This window comes from Gymnogyps californianus, chromosome 20, assembly GCF_018139145.2.
Source record: "Gymnogyps californianus isolate 813 chromosome 20, ASM1813914v2, whole genome shotgun sequence".
Taxonomy (NCBI): Eukaryota; Metazoa; Chordata; class Aves; order Accipitriformes; family Cathartidae; genus Gymnogyps; species Gymnogyps californianus.
Window position 1 is genome coordinate 5,642,985 of NC_059490.1, and position 19,694 is coordinate 5,662,678.

Sequence of the window (19,694 nt, forward strand, 5' to 3'; positions counted from 1 at the left end):
ACAGAATGGCTAACAGGTCGGATATGCATTGTTGTATGGTACCTATACTTGAAGCTCATAGACCTTACTGGATTCTGCAGTTTGGCAGTTCCCTGGTATGTAGCAAACAGAGTGAGAAGACTGAGACACTCTGCGTTAATCTCATGGAAACTGCTGAGAAACAGGAGAAGACAGTCTGGAATCACGGGGGGGGTCTGAAAGGTAGTAAGGAGGTAGTCAAGGAGGATGGCCTCTTGATAAATGAGAGGAGCTTGACAGTTCAGGGAGCTAACAGAAAAGCAGCTCACTGTGGTGAGCAGAGTCTTCCTCTAAATTTGGAGGTGCAAGGGCAGCTGATAGAGCTAATGAGCAATCATTATTGTAGGAAAGCATGCCCTAGCAAAGCTGCTGTTTGTCTTGCATCTCTCCCTTTTTGGCACCCTTCTCCATTTGCAGTAGCCTCAAGGGTCAGCAGCCCTGGTGTTCCAGTGGCTGAAGGCCTCTCGGGAGGAGGAGGAGTACTTGTTGCTGTGGCTTCTCCTTGTGTGGGAGCAAAGTCAGCTGCCCATGAGACCTCAGTTCCTTTTGATCCCTTAACTCAAGTGTCTCGTTGGTGCTACTGCATTCCAGCCCCCAAATTCCTGAGCAGTCACGAGAAGGAGAAGCCAGACAGTCATTGAGAGCTTTATTATACACAGACAAAAGCTCAATGATTCTGAGAGATGTTCCTTTCGCTTGTTCTAGCCCCTTATTGTTTGCAGTCTTAGGAACATAAAGGGAAATTTTATATTCAAACATAAACCACAGTTTTCCTATACAGCTGTGTGGTTTAACCCCAGCCAGCAACTAAGCACCACACAGCCTCTCATTCACTCCTCCCCCCCCCAGTGGGATGGGGAGGAGAATCAGGGAAAAAAGTAAAACTTGTGGGTTGAGATAAGAACAATTTGATAACTAAATTAAAATAAAATATAATACAATAATAAAAATATAATGATAATAGTAATGAAATGGAATATAACAAAAAAAAAAGAAATAAAACCCAAGGAAAAAAACCAGTGATGCACGATGCAATTGCTCACCACCCGCTGACTGATGCCCGAGCATCCTCCCGGTCAGCTCCCCCCAGTTTATATACTGGGCATGATGTTCTATGGTATGGAATACCCCTTCGGCTAGTTCAGGTCAGCTGCCCTGGCCGTGCTCCCTCCCAGCTCCTTGCACACCTGCTTGCTGGCAGAGCAGGGGAAACTGAAAAATCCTTGACTTAGGATAAGTGCTACTTAGCAACAACTAAAACATCAGTGTGTTATCAACATTATTCTCACACTAAATCCAAACCACACTGTACCAGTCACTAGGAAGAAAATTAACTCTATCCCAGCTGAAACCAGGACAACAGCCAAAGCCTACCCTTTGATAAGAATCCACAAAGCATGTGTAATAAATCCTGTATGTAGACAGCGATTTCTGATACTTCAGCCAGCAAGGTTATGGCATTAATATTGCATATATAGTGAGAAGCTGAATTCAAATGCTTTTTTTAATGAAGATGGAAAGTATAAAATCCAGGCTTGCATTATGAATACTGTCTTCAACAGTGTATGGGAGGAAAACTTTGACATCACTGGTATTTCCTCTGAATGAAATCATGCTTGCAAATTTATACAAAACTCATGGTGATGTATAGAACATGTTAATGAACAGGTGGTGAAATGAACAACTTCTGTTTAAAATCAGTGAAGAGAGTCATGGTATTCACAGCTTCATACTTAAAAAAAAAAAAAAGGCAGTCCAGCAGAGCATGAGACAGTGCTAGCACTGCTTTACCCACACACCATGGCAAGCAGCTCCCTGCCTTGTCCAATATTTATTGGATTTCTTCTGTCTTTTCCTTAAAGAGTCTCAGCAAAGAAGATAAAACAATCCCCCTTCCCAAAAACAAGCCCAGCATGATGATTGCCATTTGGGTGGATGTGTTTGCAGGTCCAGGACAGACTGACTGATCTGGCTTCTCCACCTTGGTGAAGCTCCTTCTCCCTTTGCTCTTGCAGATGCTCCAAGCACAACATGCAGTTACGATTTAGGGCAGGTACTTTTTGGCTGCCAGAAGTCATCTCTTGAGTGCCTGCCATATAGCTTTCCGTTTCCCACAACTCAGCTGTATACTTAAAACAGTTATTTTCTGTGGCTCCCATTGGCCACTGTGAGCATCATGTCCAAGAATAACGAAGACTGCTGATATCAGTAATACCTGTAACGTTAATCATGCCAGTAAGTCAATATCTTTTACTCAAGAGGTTACTTGAGAATTCCTGAAATCTATGGTGTCATTAACTTTTCCAAACCGACATGTTCATATTAGTCAGGTTACTGTAAGTATTTACCAAGCCCTGGAGCACAACAAAGTAGCAGCTCTTTCTGCTGGTAAATTTTTTTGGCTGGGCATTTATTTGTCACTTCAGCATAATTGTGGAGCTCCTCACATGCAGAACAGCCATTCATCTGCAAAGGATTGACAGGCTTTACACAGGGCAGTCCTTTCTAGTTACGATGCTCAAACTCTGCCACATCTGTAACAACAACCCATCCATCAAAGCATTGCTTACAGAAATTATCAGTTTCTGGATGGTGCTGACCACGCACCTCTGAATAGGTAACAAAATAAACAAGGGAATAATTAGGCTGTAGCAAACATTGTGGAGATCTCTAGGAAATTGCCAGCCTGAAATTTCACCGTGAAATTCAGCTTTCCGCTACCAGTCCTCTCCCACTGGCAGTGCTTACTTCCTCAGGTCTAAAACTGATCCTGTACAGAAGAAAGGAAAAATCCCTCTTGAAGCAGCTGCCCAACCTTACCTGCATTTCTTGTTGTCGTCTTGGTGCAGCTGTAGGCAGATACAGAGACGTTTTAGCACGTTAAGCCTCAGTCATATCTGCTTGGTAGTATGGCTGCGAGTTAGCAAAGCTTTGCCTAACTGGTGGCAGCATTTTAAGTTCAATGTAGCACCCACTGCGTGTTCCAGGTATTGACAGTGTAATTCTTGCTTTTCAGCCATTGTGGTCCCCTGGGAATTTGGAAATGGTACCAGATATCTACAAAATTAGTTGGGGCGATGTTGACTGAGATGCAGAGCACGATGGCCACTGTATAGGCAGAGGTGGAAACATTTGTGAGCTCCTTTTCTTGCCCTTGGAGCACCCTGAGCTGGAGCTGGCTGCGGCATTGCCCGGGTGCTGTCCCCGACCTGTATACTGTGTTGAGAGACGATGGTTGCTGGCTGGCAGGTATCTCTCGGTGTGCCTGGAGGAGAATCCTGCTTTGCATAAGAGCTGATGATGGCACAAAAGAAGCGTGGGATGCCCGCTCGCGGTGCGAAGTACGTGCTCAGCAGGAACCCACCAGCCTCCCGAAATGCTGATAGTGAAGTGAGAGCTGTCGGTTTCTGTGTGGCTATCAACCGTCAGCACAAAGCGGTTTTCAGTAAAGCATCTTTGTCAATGTAAATGCTGCATGTAGACAAGCCCTAACTTAAACTTGCACCTATAGGTAGAGGTCCTTAAATAATTAAAACCTGACATACACTACTTCAGCCTGTACCAGTGCATTGAATGGCTGTCGTGTTTCCACGTGCTCCTTTCTCTTAAAGATGGGAGATATCTTTGGAAAAACGTTACAGATCAGAGGACGGTCCTGGTTATTAGTTGTTTGTTTATGGGCGTTTCCCTTTTATGCTTTTGTGGTTGAGCAGGATTAAGGTTCTTCTAAAGCAACATCTGAGCCTTTTGTCAACCTTTTCATTTCCTGGCAATTACACAAAACTACAAGTCCAGCTGAATGCTGAGTTCTGTCTTATTTTATCCTGGTTTGTGCACTCCCTTGTGTTTTTCTTCCCAATGTTTGACATGTTGCAGTGTTCCAGAGTGAATTAGTGAGCTGTCTTTTTTCAGGAAAACAAAGTTTTTTGGGGCAGGCAGTAGCATTTGTGTATTCTGTTATCGTGGGTGGCCTTCAGTTTGTAGGGGTCCTTGAAACAGGAAGGGAACTTAACTATGGACGGAGTTTTCCACTGCTGTGGAGGTTGTGAATACTTGTTTGGCCGTGCAGCTTTTGTGTTGTTTAGATTTGCAATTCCTAGGAACAAATTAAACCTCCAAACAGCATAGTTTAAAATAGAAATTCAGTATTTTTGCAATAAAAAGATATGTTAACTTCTGAGTGGGACTGATAGCTGGAAAATTAATGTGCAGAAGGAAAAAGAGTAATTGTTCCTTTTATGTATGATATCTAAAGTGTGTGTTTTGATTGTAGCGCAGAGCTAATACAAATGGATGATACGTTATGTACATTCATGGAACGCTTCTCTCCATGTATTTATTAGAGATCTAGTTGCCAGTCTAAGTGCAATTTACACTACAGTATTGTGCACATCAGTTACACTAAGAATTGTTTATCATGTCATGAATCTGTAGATTTTCACTTAAACATCAAAATCTGCTGAGCCTGCAGGATAGAGTTCATTGGTAAGCTCACCATTGTGGATTTTGAAAGGCGTATGTCCACTGCAGTGACAGCAGTAACTTTGTCGAGCCAAATTCAGCTAGATTTTGAAAGGATTAAAGATGCCGCTAAAGCTACAGATACTGGAACAGCACCAAACTGCAAAAGCTTCCCAATTCAAGTACATCAACCCAAAAGACTTAACACAGCTTTAAAAAAAAAAAAAAAAAAAAAAAATCAACAGAACAGTATGTTGGTATATTATACTAAATAACCTTTAGGACTTATACCAGCCCCCTTCCCTTGGGAATCTGGAGTTTTACAGTGGCAATACTTACTGAGGCGAAAGAAATGAATTGGCTGTGTAGCTGAGAGATGTTTTATTTCCAGAAGTTTATAAAATTGAGCAGTCCAACACTATCAGTGATGGATCTGATTTTTAAGACATAAAAGAAACACAGTCCAGGAACTACAGTGTGAATGCAGAAATGCAGAGGAGGCAATTTGTATTCTGTTTACCGGTAAGTGATGACACATGATGTATGCTCTAGAAACTGAATGCTCGGATGAATTCAGATTTCTTTGTAAACTCCCCAAAGCAAGTTTATAGCAGTGTGTTTCTGGAATACTGCTGCATGGGTGGTCTTAGAAGACTCCCAAACTGTGCATTTTGCACTGGACTGTTAGGATTTTAGGTAAGTGTGTGTGTGTGTATATATATATATAATTATTTGGCTTGCAAAAAAAATAAACAAGTGATTATGTGTCTCAGATGTGATTGTCTTCCCAAATAAGTTACCGGAAGCTAATATTTGATTTTTCTTAAGTTACTGACATTTACTTGCTGTGTGACGATTTAGCCTTGTAATGCTGCAAATTCAGTTGAGAACTGGCATATGTTAAATCAGTAGCTCCACTGTCCTTGTCTTTTATTTTGTCTTTTTAGATTTGTAGCTGAAAATCTGTAAAGGGATTTAGAATAAAATTGAAGAGTAGCCATCTATGATCTTGCTGCTGATTTTATTTAAATAGTGTATGAGACATAATTTGAGCTTCTGTTTGCTTTTCCCAATGCACAAAAACCAAAGTCAGTGTATTACGGCTTACATGGAATAGAGACAGCCTGTTACAGCAAACTTGATCAGAGAGTCTTACACAGCCAGCTGGAACATAAAATATATCTTATCTTTGCTGTAATCTCTTAACTCTAAGAAATTCCAGTAATAACTAACCTGAACTTTATTTGTCCTTTCTCACCACAGGCGTACTGTGCTGGACTGGGTGTGTGGTTTTTGCACGTGCTTGTAAGTTAGAGGAAAGATCAAAACTTACAAACACACTGTCAAAAATGAATTGCTGTTGGGAAATTTAAATATGCATTTTATGCTTTGTTCTCACTTTAGCTGACAGATAGTTTCCCATGTCATTTCTAATGTGTATCTTTTCCACTTTCAGGTACTATGTGGGCAAGCTGTTGTAATTGGTTTTGTCTGGATGGCTCACCCGAAGAGATGCAGCCGCAGCAAGGAGCCAGAGGCCAAGCCTATTCCAACCCCGGGTACAGCTCCTACCCGTCTCCCACTGCATCTGAACAGAGCTGCAAAGCCTGTGGGGTGCACTTCGACAACTCCTCTCGGAAGGTGAGTCGCAAACGCCTTCTCTGGCGCTGCTGACTTAGGGGAGTGGTCGGTTTGATTGCAATATGCCATCTGACTTCCATTTAATTACAAAAAGCCAATTTGAAGAGAAACGGGTGCACATTAGAGGCCTCTGATTTGAGGACATACCATATGGGAAAAGACAGCTTGCCTTTGCTTCTGTGTCTTTAGTCATTCTTTCGCAATTAGCAGACGTAGTTAAAGATGACTGGAAATGTGGTAGTTAACCTTCAGTAGACTTGGCTTTCCCAGGAGCTGAAAGAAGAAAGCCAAACTGCTTATAATCATTTAAAGGAGCATTAACTTGAACATGAGTTTTTAAATTTGTTATTTAAAAACACTAATGTCCTTTAAAAAAACAAAGTTGTGGCAAGAAGTTTAGTAATCTGCTTGGGCTTTCGGTAAAGGAAGATCTACATATCTCTTTTCCAAACTGTTGTTGCTCAAACTAAAAAGCCGTATAAGTTTATTGAGGGTGTGTGTTGAATTGCTGAAGCTCAGTGCCAAAAAAAAAAAAAAAAAAAAGACCAAATCCATTTTATCTTGTTTGTAAACTTCATTTGTGAGCATATAGATGCCAAAATAATTGTTGCCACAAGATTTTCAAATTGGCAAACCCTGTCTGGGACATTATTTGGACATGGTGGTTCCTATAATGCTACTTGAAAAATGTTTTAGTGAGGAAAGTTGTTCAGAGTCCAAACTCTGCGGCTTAAGAAGTGTCTCTCTTATATAGCACGTTACTGAACTTAATAATGTGAGAGTTTAAAAATTAGTGAGTTTTGGCCATGGCCCTTTTAGATTAGATGGAGAAATTAATAAATTGGTCTTTCTTGCACCTTTTTATTCATACCTGCTGGCACATACCTGAGAAATGGTAAGTCTTGGCAGAGCTGTTGCTTTCTACTCACAGAATAACAGGGATGTTGATGCATTTTTGCACTGAGAAGTGTTACTGCTCCAGAAATCATTATAAATTTAAATTTTGTTAATATGTTTTGGGTGTTGGGTATATACGTTAATATATTTTGGGTATGTAAGTATGCTTAGACTTTTTCTGACAGTAGGCAGGTTCTGGGTCAGGTGGGAATGGTGCAGTCACTGCACATGACTCCACATAGTGTTGTCTTTAACATTGTCCTCTTCGCAAACACTTGTGGCAAGGATTATTCTGAATCCAGTGCTTACTCTTCTGCATAGTAGCAAATAGTGGATGTAGATGATTCTGCTTTTGAAATGAAAGCAATTCATGCAGTTAAGTATGGATCATACAGTAGCAGTGCTAGAACCATGATGCCATTTTTCCTGGTATCTTCTAAAATATATGTTCTAATATGAGCTGTCTTTAAAGCAGTCTCTTGTATAAGAGCCACCAGTACCGCTCCAGAGATGTGAAAGCGTACTGACTGATTGGGGCTAGGTAAAGCTCTGGTGTGCAAATTGCAGAGGATCTGCTAAAGCATTTTAGGACAGTTCTGCCCCCAGCAGACTTCCCTGTTTTTCTGCGGGAGCTGGCTGTCAGCGTAACTGGGGCAGCAGAGTACAATGTGTGCTTGTGTCTCAGCTGCTCCCATTCAGTGCAGACTATCAATGAAAATGACTTTGAGGTTTATATTCTGTATTGTGAAGGGGGGCTCCTAAACCTTCCTGCCACCTTCCTTCTGCCACCACAACTACTGAGTAGTAACCTCTGGGACTGACTTGAGCAAGATGGCTGCAGGTGGCAAAGCTTGAAGAGCTGCAGGAAGCTCTGCTAGAGCTCATCCATCAGCCCTTGCTCTCCAGAAGAGAATTTGAGATAAAGAACCGAGTACGTAACTTCTAAAACACTGACATGTTTGTAAGCCGTGTTAATTCTTTAAACTGTATGAAATCTCACTTTGCTGCAATGAGAGCACCAAAACCTGCGTTTTGTCCCAAAAGAAGCAGTACCTTTGAACTCTAGTGTCCAGTTAATGTTTATACTGAAATACAATAGATAAAAATTAATTCTTTCCACACTGGTGACCATAAGGATAACCTAGATTGCTTTTAAAAAACCCAAACAAACAACGACAAAAAAAAAAAACCAAAAAGCAGAATGATGGTATCTTAGGTACTTGATCTTTTATCATAATTGTACTTAATTTTCATATAACAGGGCACCTACTAAAAGGATTAGGGTAGGGGAGGTTTGAATGGAGCATGTATTTATAAGATGCTTTTAACTGTTGGAGCATCTTTAAAGGATGTAAAATTTAATTGTGGTAGCAAAAATCTCTGAGTTTTTTTGTGTTTTCTGTCTCTGAGATGACATTTTTTGATCTTGGTTTTCTGCAGCAAACTGATTCCACAGAATCTTTTAAATTTAAAACAAGCATCCTTCATTTCCCTCTCTGCTGATAGAAAGCTATGGCAGGCATTCTTGGTTGATATGTCAGATTGTTACTCCTTCCTCCCCCACTTTCTGATTTCAGTGCCTTAAATTGGCTGACATTTTCAGGAAGATGCTTTTCTTCACATACTTACAGAAAAAGCTCCTGGCAAGCTAGAGTGTAAGATTAAAAAAAAACCCTGAACAACAGTAGCCGTAGTGAAAGCTTGAATGTTGGCATTTCTTCATTTTATCCTGCATAGAGAGAAGAGCCAAGTGTATCAAAGCCCCATCCTGGTATCTCTGGGAGACTAGCTGTTAGAGCAAACAACCAGGAACAGCTTCCATTCTGGACAGACTTCTGATTTAAAGTATTTCACTTCTGTTTGACCATCCTGTGATTGTGCTGCCAGTTAGCAAGCATCATTCAGAAGTGGTCTGACCTTTTTGTAACAGGCTTTAATTTACAACAACATTTTAAACTAATCGTTCTGAAGAGACCGGTGTCTTCAATCATTGCCCTTTCTGTCAGAGTTCAACAAATATATCGAAGCTGTAAAAGCTGCTTAATACTGAGATGCGGCAAACAGCTTCTGTGCATGTTTAAATACTTGATGCTCAGATACAGGCTGGGGAATTTTTTTTCTCTGAAGACGAATCCTAGTGGTGAACTGATAAGCCAGAGACATGCCTGGTTTTATTTTGACTTCTCAAATGTATCATCTGATAACTAAGGTAGACTCGTGTTATTACTGTTAATTGCTTGCAAAAAACATGTTAGATAATGCAGCCCTTGTACTGCGCTCACTTACGTGATACCTAAACGTGTAAGTACTCAAGTAGGGGGTTTCTGGCTGGAAGGTCCTTGGCCATACAGCGGTTCCCCTTGGAGCCAGTTTGGCAGTCTGCAGAGCACGGGGGAGGCTTCCCCCTGCCAGAGGAAAGCAGGGTTGGGGTTTTTTGTTGGTTTTTTTCCCCTCAGTTCTTCTGATTGCTCCCCTGTCAGAGATGGGCAATTGAGAGAGGGAAGCTGTTGTCGACGGGGTTATTTTCCATTACTCTGCCTTTGTGGAGTGTTTGTTCGCCTGCTCTAGACACATGCACAACCAGTAGTTCCTGTCTCTGCCCTGAGTGTTTCCCGAGAAACTGGATTGCTCCTGCAATCATAGGGTCAAAAAAAGTCGGTTACATACTAATGTTTTTTATAATGACCAAGTTAAGGAAAACTTCTCAAAACTGGATGGTATGTGGAAACTGCCCTTCCTGTCTTGCTTGGTGATTGATGAAAGTCACTTTTACTTGGCAGGCCCCCAAACAGCAATTTTGAGATGAGGTTTCAAGTTTGCATGACCAGAGATTCTCTCTGTGGTAGAAATTTTCATGTCTTAAAATGCTTAGGCAGGAAATTGGGATTCTTTCCACTAACTGTCATTGTAAGTCTATTACAGGGTCTAAATGAGAAGTCTGTCGGTTATAATTGTAAGGGTGTGTGTGGGGCAAGGGGGCTGCCAGGCTGTAAAGGGGATCAGAAGGAGTTTCTGTAAGCAAGTAGTGTATTTACACCTTTTAAAACATGAGAAACATCTGCTTTCTTTGAACTGTGAAGTTAAAAATGTTCTTTAATCACTAGAAGCAATTCATGAAACAGTTTTTTTGTCTCTGAGTTTATTTGTTGCTTCTCCAACTCTGCATGTGTATTTTTCCTTGCCTAGCTCTGAAGGGTCAGGATGTCAGGATTTCATAGAGATGCTTGTCTTCTCTGAGACTGTGAATGAGCATTTTTCACCAGCACTGAAACCAGTTCTTTCTTCCCTCAGGACTTTTTAAAAGGCACGTAATGCGGCTGTTCTGCTGCTATTCCTATTGGAAAATGTAGAATTTGACTTTCCAAAGTGTTGAACAGTCAAGTTTCTGCAGAAGTCAACATGGACTGTGAGTGCTTGGAACTTCTGAAAATCGAGCCCTGAGTGACGAGACCAGAACAGCGTAAAATATAAACATGAAACAACAGAATTTAATCTGTAAAGTTTTTAAACATCTGGGGCCTAATATTTCCAAAACTTCCAACACTTTCTGTCTAGCACCTAACTGGCACACAGTGTGCATATTATTTTCAAAATAAGCTGGCTATTTTTGTTGCATAAATAAATGTTGAATTCTTTGATGTCTGTCAGACACCGTAAGCCTTGCTGTTTCCTTTTCCTCTTATGGTGAAAAAAAGATTCATTTAGTGATTGCAGCAAATGGGAGAAAAAAAAAGGGGGAGGGGGAAGGAGGTCACTCATAGCAAGTATTAAATTGTTGAAAGAAATGTTTTTAAGTAGTTCCCTCCAATGCTAGAGCTTTCTTAATGCACAGAGCAATATTTATTGTTTTATAAAGCAATGCACAACTAGGTGTGATGTACTTGAAACTCTCCTGCCTCATAGGCATCTCCTGATTTCATCCGTGGCTTAAACTGGATGAACGGGTCCGGAATAAGGTGCAGAAAACTCCTGTCATTTGAGGGAATTGTCTAAGAATACAGTATTTCATTCTGGGTAAATGGAGGGTAGATAGTGCTTTTCTAAGAACTGTGAGGAATCTAGTGATCTGCTCATGGGATCAATCCTCTTCCTCATCCAGGAACATGAGTAACATACTTGGCACTTTTTCATAAATCAGAAGGTTTTGATTATGCTTTAACAGAGGCTACTACTTACTTTGGCTTCCGGATGGTAGGGGAGCACTGCCTGCGGTCGTTGTACACCTCTGTCGCAGGTCACGGTGGATCGGTTTGATTCTGTTCCCTTCTCTTTGCCAGCACATCTGCTTGGACTGTAAGAAGAATTTTTGTACGTCCTGCTCAAACCAGCCGGAAGGCGGTCCCCTTCTCTGCCATCTATGCCAGCGTTTCCGAGCCACAGCTTTTCAGCGGGAAGAGTTGATAAAGATGAAGGTGAAGGATCTGCGAGACTATTTGGCACTCCGTGAGATTTCCACAGAGTTGTGTCGTGAAAAGGAGGACCTGGTATTTCTGATTCTTGGCCAGCAGCCTGTAATTACCCAGGAAGATCAGATAAGAACAGATCCATTTAATACTAGTGCCTCTGGACAGCAAGACTTTGTGATTCTCCCACCAACCAGCGTAGCATCTTCTACCTCACATGATGCGTCTCCAGTGTCTGCAGATCCCATCTCAAGTTCTCTAGCTCAGGAACATCAACAGGTACAGTCTCTAGCCAGAAGCATCTTTTGCAAACTCATTCATCTCTATTTTTGAATTAACTACTAAGATGTTGCATGAGGTTTTCCAAGTAGATAATGTGCCAAAAAAGTTTTACGTTGAAGATGCCTGCTTAAAAAGCAAGGAGGGCTTCTGTTCAGAACAGATGACAAAATACTTCAGTTGCATTTTATACATGCTCTTCTCAGGTTTGTTTTTAATTTTGAAGTGAGGACCTCACACTTTTTTACAGAATAATTAGGAAAGTAAGACGAGTTATTTTACACTGCCTTGCTGTGTAAAACTGTGACTTGCTGTCACCAACTTTGATGTGCTGTTCCCTTTCTACACTAGTGGAATTTAGTTTGGTGGGCAGTGCTGAATATATTGAACATTCACTCTGAGAACATCACCACTATTTAGAGATGTGTTTTCTCTGGTGCTGTGGTCCACACTTGCCATTGCTACTAGATACTCCTGTGACTGGTTCCTTTAGTACTTGATGTCTGTGTTGGTGCACAGATCTGTCTTGTGTGTTGATGTAGACAACTTTCTGACAGTTGTATGTAGGTGTTAGATGAAAGGGTTGTTCCTCCTCTTTAATTCGTGTGCAAGACAGCAAGCACAGTTCAAAGCAATTTTGGAACTGAAACTGATGAGAGAGATGATTGCGAGATGGGTGAGGTTTTCGGTGTCTTCTGCACTCAGATCAATAGAAGACAAAACCTGAGTCTGTTGTTAAGTCCTCAGTTTATGATGAACCCTGCAGTTCTGACGAACCTTGTCAGGGGCATTTGAGCTTAATTATTTTTTATTGACTTTGCTTTGTTTGTCTTTCTGGTATGGGAAGTTTACTCAGTGTTTGACATCTGCTCCTAGTCCTATTACAAAGTTAACGGGTGTATTTAGTTCCCTGTGGACCAGAGCTGTGAAAGTGTATGTACCTTCTGCTTCCTCAGCAAATATATCTAGTACAAAAGAGTTTTCCTGGCAGGACATTTTTTACAAATCATTAAAAGGCCTTTCATTCTCTGGTTTTCTGGATATTGCCATTCCAATTTTTACCAGCAAATTCAGCTCTGTCGTCTTCCCTTACTGCCCCATGATACATTTCAGCTTCTTGTCTCTACTTGCATGACATCCTGCTGCAGTTCAGGCTCCTTCATCATTATTTTACTCTTTTGCTTTGTAAATATTAACAAGTCACCACTTAGGTAAGTAGGATGGTAACATGTCTCCTTTGTCAGCAGGGAAACCACAGAGGGCAACGATAGCTGCAGAGGGCAAGTCGGCTAGAATTACACTGCAGTTCCTTTCATTTTATTAAGTGCTCAAAGCAACTGCCCCTTCTCATTCTCCAGCTTCGTTGCTGCTGGTCCTTCACTTAGTATCTCCTATTTTCCAGTCCAGAACCCCCCTGAGGAGGTGTTTCCGTATGCTTACTTTGAAGATGACCTGTAGACTTTGAGCTGTGTTACAGAGAAGTCTTATACGGAGCCTTGCACTGATAGCCAGTGTGCCAGCAGAGCTGTGATACCACACCGTGTCACACTGCAACACTTCAGTGAAGGACTGCGTATATAGATACGTGTATAAACTTGGTCTCCTGATCCAGCCTCACAAGAACGTCATGTGGGATCTTACTATACAAGTACTCTATCAGGCTTTAAATAAAGCAGGGCTTTAAAGGGTCAGATGCTGCACTTCAGTTTCAAAAAGTTTTACTTGTTTAAAGTTTATTTGTTTTTGTAAGTGCTGCACAGGAAATACCTTCTGCGAGTGTGCTTTTACCTTGTGCTGCGGTTCGTCCGTCCAGTGGGCAGGGTTTGCAGTTATGCTGAACTATCGAGCTTATTTCCCTTTGGACACACAGAGGTATGCTGTTGGTGAAAGCTTTATTTCCTCTTCTAGGCAAATGGTTATGTGCCTCCAAGCCAAGTCGGTATGACAGGAGTTGAGAATGCAGCAGAAGCACCAACAGAGGAGGAGACACAGGTTTGTGTGTCCTGGAATTAGATGACAAGGAATACCGGGTTGTCTAGGCTGTATTTGCTACCACAGAATCATCACTGCAGAGAGATGGGTGGCAAAACAGTAATTCAGACTGACCGCCAGCAGACCCAATCAACCCCCTTTTTTTTGGGCATCATCTTGTCCTCCACATATAGAAAGAACTGTTGTCACTTGGACACTATAATAATAGAAATTAATTATTTCCATCCTAGGACTTGTGTTTCTGACACATGGAGGAATTCAGAGAGTAATCAGAGTTATATGTACCTCCAAACATGAATTCCTGCTAGTGCACGTGTTGAAAGTTGATTTAAATTGTAGTGCTAGGTGTTGAGGGCAAGAATCATTCCATCTTTGTTCCCTTTCAGTCTACTGACTCAGAAGATAACCTGGTGCAGGGGAGGAAGGCTTCTCTTTCTGATCTAACAAGCATCGGAGACATCAATGCACTCTCTGTGCGACAGCTGAAAGAAATTCTTGCTCGCAACTTCGTCAACTACAAAGGCTGCTGTGAAAAGTGGGAGCTGCTAGAGAGGGTGACTCGTCTTTATAAAGAGAAAGACCTTCAACATCTAGGTAAGAAACTTAGCAAACATGTGCCTGTTTTCCAGGTTTTCCTTTTTTACGGACAGTTGCAGAAGGAACTAGAACTTATCTTACATTTCTGTTTCGTGCAAGTGAGGAGAAAGGAGGGAGTGTTACGCACATTAGAGCAAAAGTAGCTAAACTCTCTTCACCACTACTTGTACTTAAGAGGAGAGCATTACAGTAGCTCTGAAGAGTGACTTCCCTGTAGTAGCAACAAATGAGAACTGTGCGCCCTCCACCTCGGGATTCTGTATAGCTGTGGCAGATCGCGCTGGTCGCTGCATCACCTGCAGAACAGCTGATGCACGACTGTAGGCAGATGACTGTAAGCGCTGGGGTGAGCTCTTACCTACTGACTCATGGTAACTGGCAAAGCGAGCAGGAAAATGCCACCAGAAAGCAGCCGGGCAATTCAGAGCGGGCATGTGCTCAGTGACAGTGGCTCCCACTGCGGAACCGTTGTGGGTATCTGTGGTTTGACTATGTCTTCTTGATCACAAGAGCGTTCCTCCTCTGCACTGCCTGCTCCTGCTGGGCCTGCACAGTTGACTGATGAGGGGACAGTGGCGTGACAGAGGTGCACAGAGAATCTGTCTGGCTTTACTTTCAGGTGCCAGTTTGCAATTCTAGGCGCTTAGTTAAAAAAGACACACACTTGTAAATGATTTACAAGAGAAATGTATTTTAACACTTTGATTTCATAAATAGGTTTGTTTCTCAGTGTTGCCCAAAGTAGCGTTGTTTTCTTAAACACATCTCTCTAAGCTTTGTCCTCTATGAATGATAAAAGAGTTAAGACAACCGCTTTGCTTTTATATTCTTCTTTCATTGTATCTTGTGCTTTTGATAGAATTTATCCTTTTCTCTTAATCCCTGTTGGCTGTGCGTATGTCTCAGCTGTGCTCAATAATACTGGTGAGATTCTGTTAACACCAAAGAAACTGGCTCAAGGGGCTACTGAGGTGTAGCTCTAGGAAGCCAAACTGCATAAATTCCAAGGCTGTCTTGAAAATTGAGACATCACTTTAGACAGTTGCTTATCTTTGTGAAGCATTAGCTTCTGTGTAAGCTCAGTAAAAGAGAAAGTTTCTTGCCAGTTGAACAGCCTATCCTGATCAGAGATTCGGCTTGAACCTCTGCATGGGGATCAGCAAAAAGCAGTTTTGGTTCAGTAATCTCCCTTCAAGGCTTTCATCTCCTGCTTAATCATACCGCTTGAGTAAATGTTTTTCCCAGCTTCTCTTATTCTCACCAAATAACTTTCTCTTCTTATGTTGCAGTTTCTGACACTGATGATCAAACTGGTAAGTGATATTCTTAATCATAGCATCATTTAGGTTGGAAAAGACTCTTAAGATCGAGTCCAACCGTTAACCTAGCACTGCCAAGTCCACCACTAAACCATGTCCCTAAGCGCCACATCTACACATCTTTCAAATACCTCCAGGGATGGTGACTCCACCACTTCCCTGGGCAGCCTGTGCCAGTGCTTGACAACCCTTTCAGTGAAGAAATTTTTCCCAATGTCCAATGTAAACCTCCCCTGGCGCAACCTGAGGCCGTTTCCTCTCGTCCTATCGCTTGTTACTTGGGAAAAGAGCCCCACGTTGCTTCAGTCACCTCCTTGCTAAGAATCTCAGTGGTATTTCTGTTTTCATCACACAGAAATTACTGTGTAAAAGCTAAAACTTTCTGCTCCTTGCCAGTTGATGGAGCAGATATATCCACATCAGTGTAGACGCAAGGGGAATTTTTTTTTCCCAGACCTTCAGTGTGCAGAAGTACATTAGGGAAGCCCTTCGATAAAGCCAACTCACAGACTGCACAAAACCGACATACCTTTCTTTGTCTCATGCAAACCGTGGTCTCTCGTTTACTCAGGTGGTGCTGGCCTCCCTGGCACGGAGGACAACCTCTGCAAAATCTGCATGGACGCACCCATTGACTGTGTCCTGCTAGAATGCGGCCACATGGTCACTTGCACCAAGTGCGGGAAGCGGATGAGCGAGTGTCCCATATGCAGGCAGTATGTGATAAGGGCTGTCCACGTCTTTAAGTCCTAAGTGTGTGTAAGGAAGACTGGTGATGCCTTAAAGCCTCATCTGCTGTTAGAGAAATGGTCAAAATAGCTACAAATAGTTAGGTCAGAGATTAGCGTATGGAACCCCTTGGAAGCTGGAAGTGAGGGAAGGGTGGAGCCTGGGGAAAACTGCTCTTACTCCAGCCATGCCTGGCTGTGCTCTTCCCACTATAGTGCTTTACACCACAGTGCCTGGACTCCTTGGAGCTTATTGCCAGCAGCAGACACAGAAATCATTAACAACCTACATTCTAGAATAACTTGATCTACTAGTGTTGGGGACAGATGGATGCTTGGCTTTCCACCACAAAGATCGGATTCAGAGGCTTCCTATTTTCCCCTGAATAATAAACAAACGTGGACTGGGGTCTCAAAAAGTGACATTTGTTTTGCTGCTTAGGCTATACACCCAGCAACAACTTTATTTTCAAAGATTAGAATTTTACTGTGCTTGTTTTTTGTTTTTTTTTTTTTAAATTTAATGTTAAATTCTTATGCTTGCAGGACAGGCAGACAGCCTCTGATTTCTGTATTCAGAATAAGCATAATTCTAGCCTAGTGCAGTTGTGGAAAAATGTATAATTTTTTTTGAAGATGGACTTTGTATTATTGAAAAATGTAAGGGGAATGAGACTCTGTGAAATACACAGCCCTGCCTTGTGCGGTGGTGGTTTTCTGTTTTACATGCCAGCAAGAGGGAGATTTCTAGTTTGACTGTTGTTGATTCCTTTGACTTCACAGGCTTCCTTACAGTGTATGCCAGCAATCGTTTTAAAACTGAACTGACTTGACTTGATGAAGGAGCTACGAATCTAAGGCTTGAGTCTTTCAGAGGGTTTAGTGAGGAAAACATACAGCTAAAGAGTAGCAGGGATTCCATTGCTACACAATCTTATTTAAGTACAGGTGACTTTTTCTTTTTAGAGGGGAGACATGAAAGCAAGCGAACTTTATCTCCCTGGAATCAGTGAGTGATCCCTCATTGCAGATGCTTCTGTTTACTGATCAGCTTCCCCCTTGTCCTCCCCTTTGCTCAATTTTAGTTGTGTAACAGTCAGACTGCTTATCAAAAGCAATTTGTTTTGTACTCTTTCTGCTTGTGAGGGTGGATAGGCAATTCTGCGGTCTAATGCGTGACAATTGCAAGCCCTTACAGCTATCCTCATGAACAGCATGTTCGTTTGGAAGCCTTGCTAGAGAAAATTGTCACTGGCATGTTTTTCCCTCAGTGGCCTGCAAGCGTTCAGTCGATTTGGCTGGTAACGCAGCTAAGTTTCAGAACCTTGATGCCTTAAGTTTTCAGCCACTGTGGGACTTACATACTCATTTCAAGTCATTTGTGAAGTTCAGTACCTTCTGCTGCAGGTTTTTTCCCGTCTAGCTTTCCCCTTTATGGTGGGGTGTGTGTGACCCCTTAGTGTTCAGACTGAATCTCTGCGTGGCTGCCAGCAGAGGAACAGCATCAAAACCAAGGGTCCACTTACAGCTTCTGGAGTAGTGGAAGTGCAGTTACAGAAACAATCGCCAAAGCCATCTACTGTTGCAATAAGTGGTAATGTATGTTAACAGCAAAGTAAACTTGTGTAATCTTTAATGTGGAATATTGCATGAGTAGCAACTCACTTCTCAACTGGCACGGAGTGGAGGGTCTCTGCTCTGCAAGCTGGAATCAATAAAGCACTTAAGATGAAGAAATCTGTCCCTCAGTAGGTAGCAGAACCTCTGCACTATTGAGGTGGTCTCTGAACCCCACAAAAATGCAACAGCTGCTGAGGTTTATTGAACTAAAAATTCTGAGTTTTACCTCTTTCCCTGTTCAGGTTGTTCTCTAATCTTTGGCTTAAGGTTTAACAGCTTCCAGCATGAGAAGAGTACTGGTACAATTCAATGCATCATGTTTAAAAAAAAAAAAAAAAAAATTGCAGGTAAGCAGTAACTGTATTTACTCTTCAAGAGGTTCACAGGGACCTCTTTAAGACATACAGGAATACACATACAAAGTGGTGAACAGCCTCATTTAGTAAATTCACTGTGAAAATTCATGTTGTCATATTTTTCAGTAAACTCAGGGCTGGGGGAATTTAACAGGTAGACGATTATTCCCCTGTGGACGGATGTACTTTTACTTGTAGAGGTTAGGCTTATTTTCTACAGCAGATAAATCAAGTTGCAGATCAATGCCTGAAGGTTTAGGAATGAGAAGATACACCCACCATCTGACTCGGCAGTGTGCTTTCTGAAGGGAGGACTTTTTTTTTTTTCCCTTCTCCTGACTACCATGTTTCCCTTGCAAAAATGGATTCTCTACTTATGGATATGATTGAGTTGTTTTTAAAGGAAAATCAAAATCTGGAGGAAACTGCTTAATGATCCAAAGGAATATAATGATCTGAACTAATAAAGTAAATGGAAATATTTATGTGCTTTATGTACACTGTACATAGTTTAAATATTTTAAAAGTTAATATTCTACTTGAAATGGCATGTTATTCTCTATTAAATCCTCTTGGTACTATGATGGTTAAACTTACTAGTTTTGGTACAGAAGTTTGGTTTATAATTTTATAATAAAGTTGAAATGTGGTTTAGTTAACGTTGTAGTCTGACTCTGTTACCAAGAGGCTAGGAGAAAGCAGAGATCCTACAGCTACTTCTGAACTTCAGCCAGAAAAGGCTTGGGATACCAGGTGCTTAAACAGTATTAGTGGGTAGGGTACAAGTACAGAAGAGGGTGAAGGAAAAAAAGTTAACTGACAACACTAACTTTTTAGCAGGACAGTCTTAACTTTGTGAAGATTACAAAGGGGAGAGCACACCTGCGACAAAGGGAACCAGTAAACCGGTCGACTGACTTCTCCTTTCATAATGTACACATGCACTCGGCCTACTCATGCAGAGTTATTCAGCAAATGCACACTGTCATTTGCAAAATAGTTAAAATGAACCCCTGTTTCTAAAACCTGTCTTCCTTATTTCATTACTATACAAGTACTTGCAATAGTTTTGAACAGCTTCAGCTAAGGAGGTCTCTCAACTAACCTAAAAGATCAGATGGTAGAGTTCCTTCCTCAGCTTTTACTTGCTGAAACATGAATAGCAGAGAACACATGAGCAACATATTCTAGAAAACAAACACTCCAAGCGGATGCTTGGATAATGCTACAGCAGTTGCTGTAATGGAAGCTTATTTGGTGGCCTGGTTTTAATATGAAACCTACAGCAGAGGTGCAAACTGCTACTGGATACAGACCTGTGCTGAATGTTAGAAGACAGGAAAGTCAAACCAGAAGGACGTGTCCTTCATGTAAATTGCAGCC

General features: G+C 41.7%; 1 protein-coding gene across 1 annotated transcript in view; it reads left to right on the plus strand.

Moving 5' to 3' along the window:
- Positions 1 to 18,274, plus strand: part of RFFL (ring finger and FYVE like domain containing E3 ubiquitin protein ligase) — a 32,846-nt gene extending 14,572 nt beyond the window's left edge. The window contains exons 3-8 of the mRNA XM_050909157.1: positions 5,936 to 6,120; positions 11,295 to 11,699; positions 13,608 to 13,691; positions 14,078 to 14,285; positions 15,578 to 15,601; positions 16,179 to 18,274. Of these exons, the coding sequence (XP_050765114.1) occupies positions 5,941 to 6,120; positions 11,295 to 11,699; positions 13,608 to 13,691; positions 14,078 to 14,285; positions 15,578 to 15,601; positions 16,179 to 16,360 (1,083 nt within the window). The 5' untranslated portion in view covers positions 5,936 to 5,940 and the 3' untranslated portion in view covers positions 16,361 to 18,274. The remainder of the gene's footprint in view (positions 1 to 5,935; positions 6,121 to 11,294; positions 11,700 to 13,607; positions 13,692 to 14,077; positions 14,286 to 15,577; positions 15,602 to 16,178) is intronic.
- The last annotated feature ends 1,420 nt before the right edge of the window (positions 18,275 to 19,694 follow it).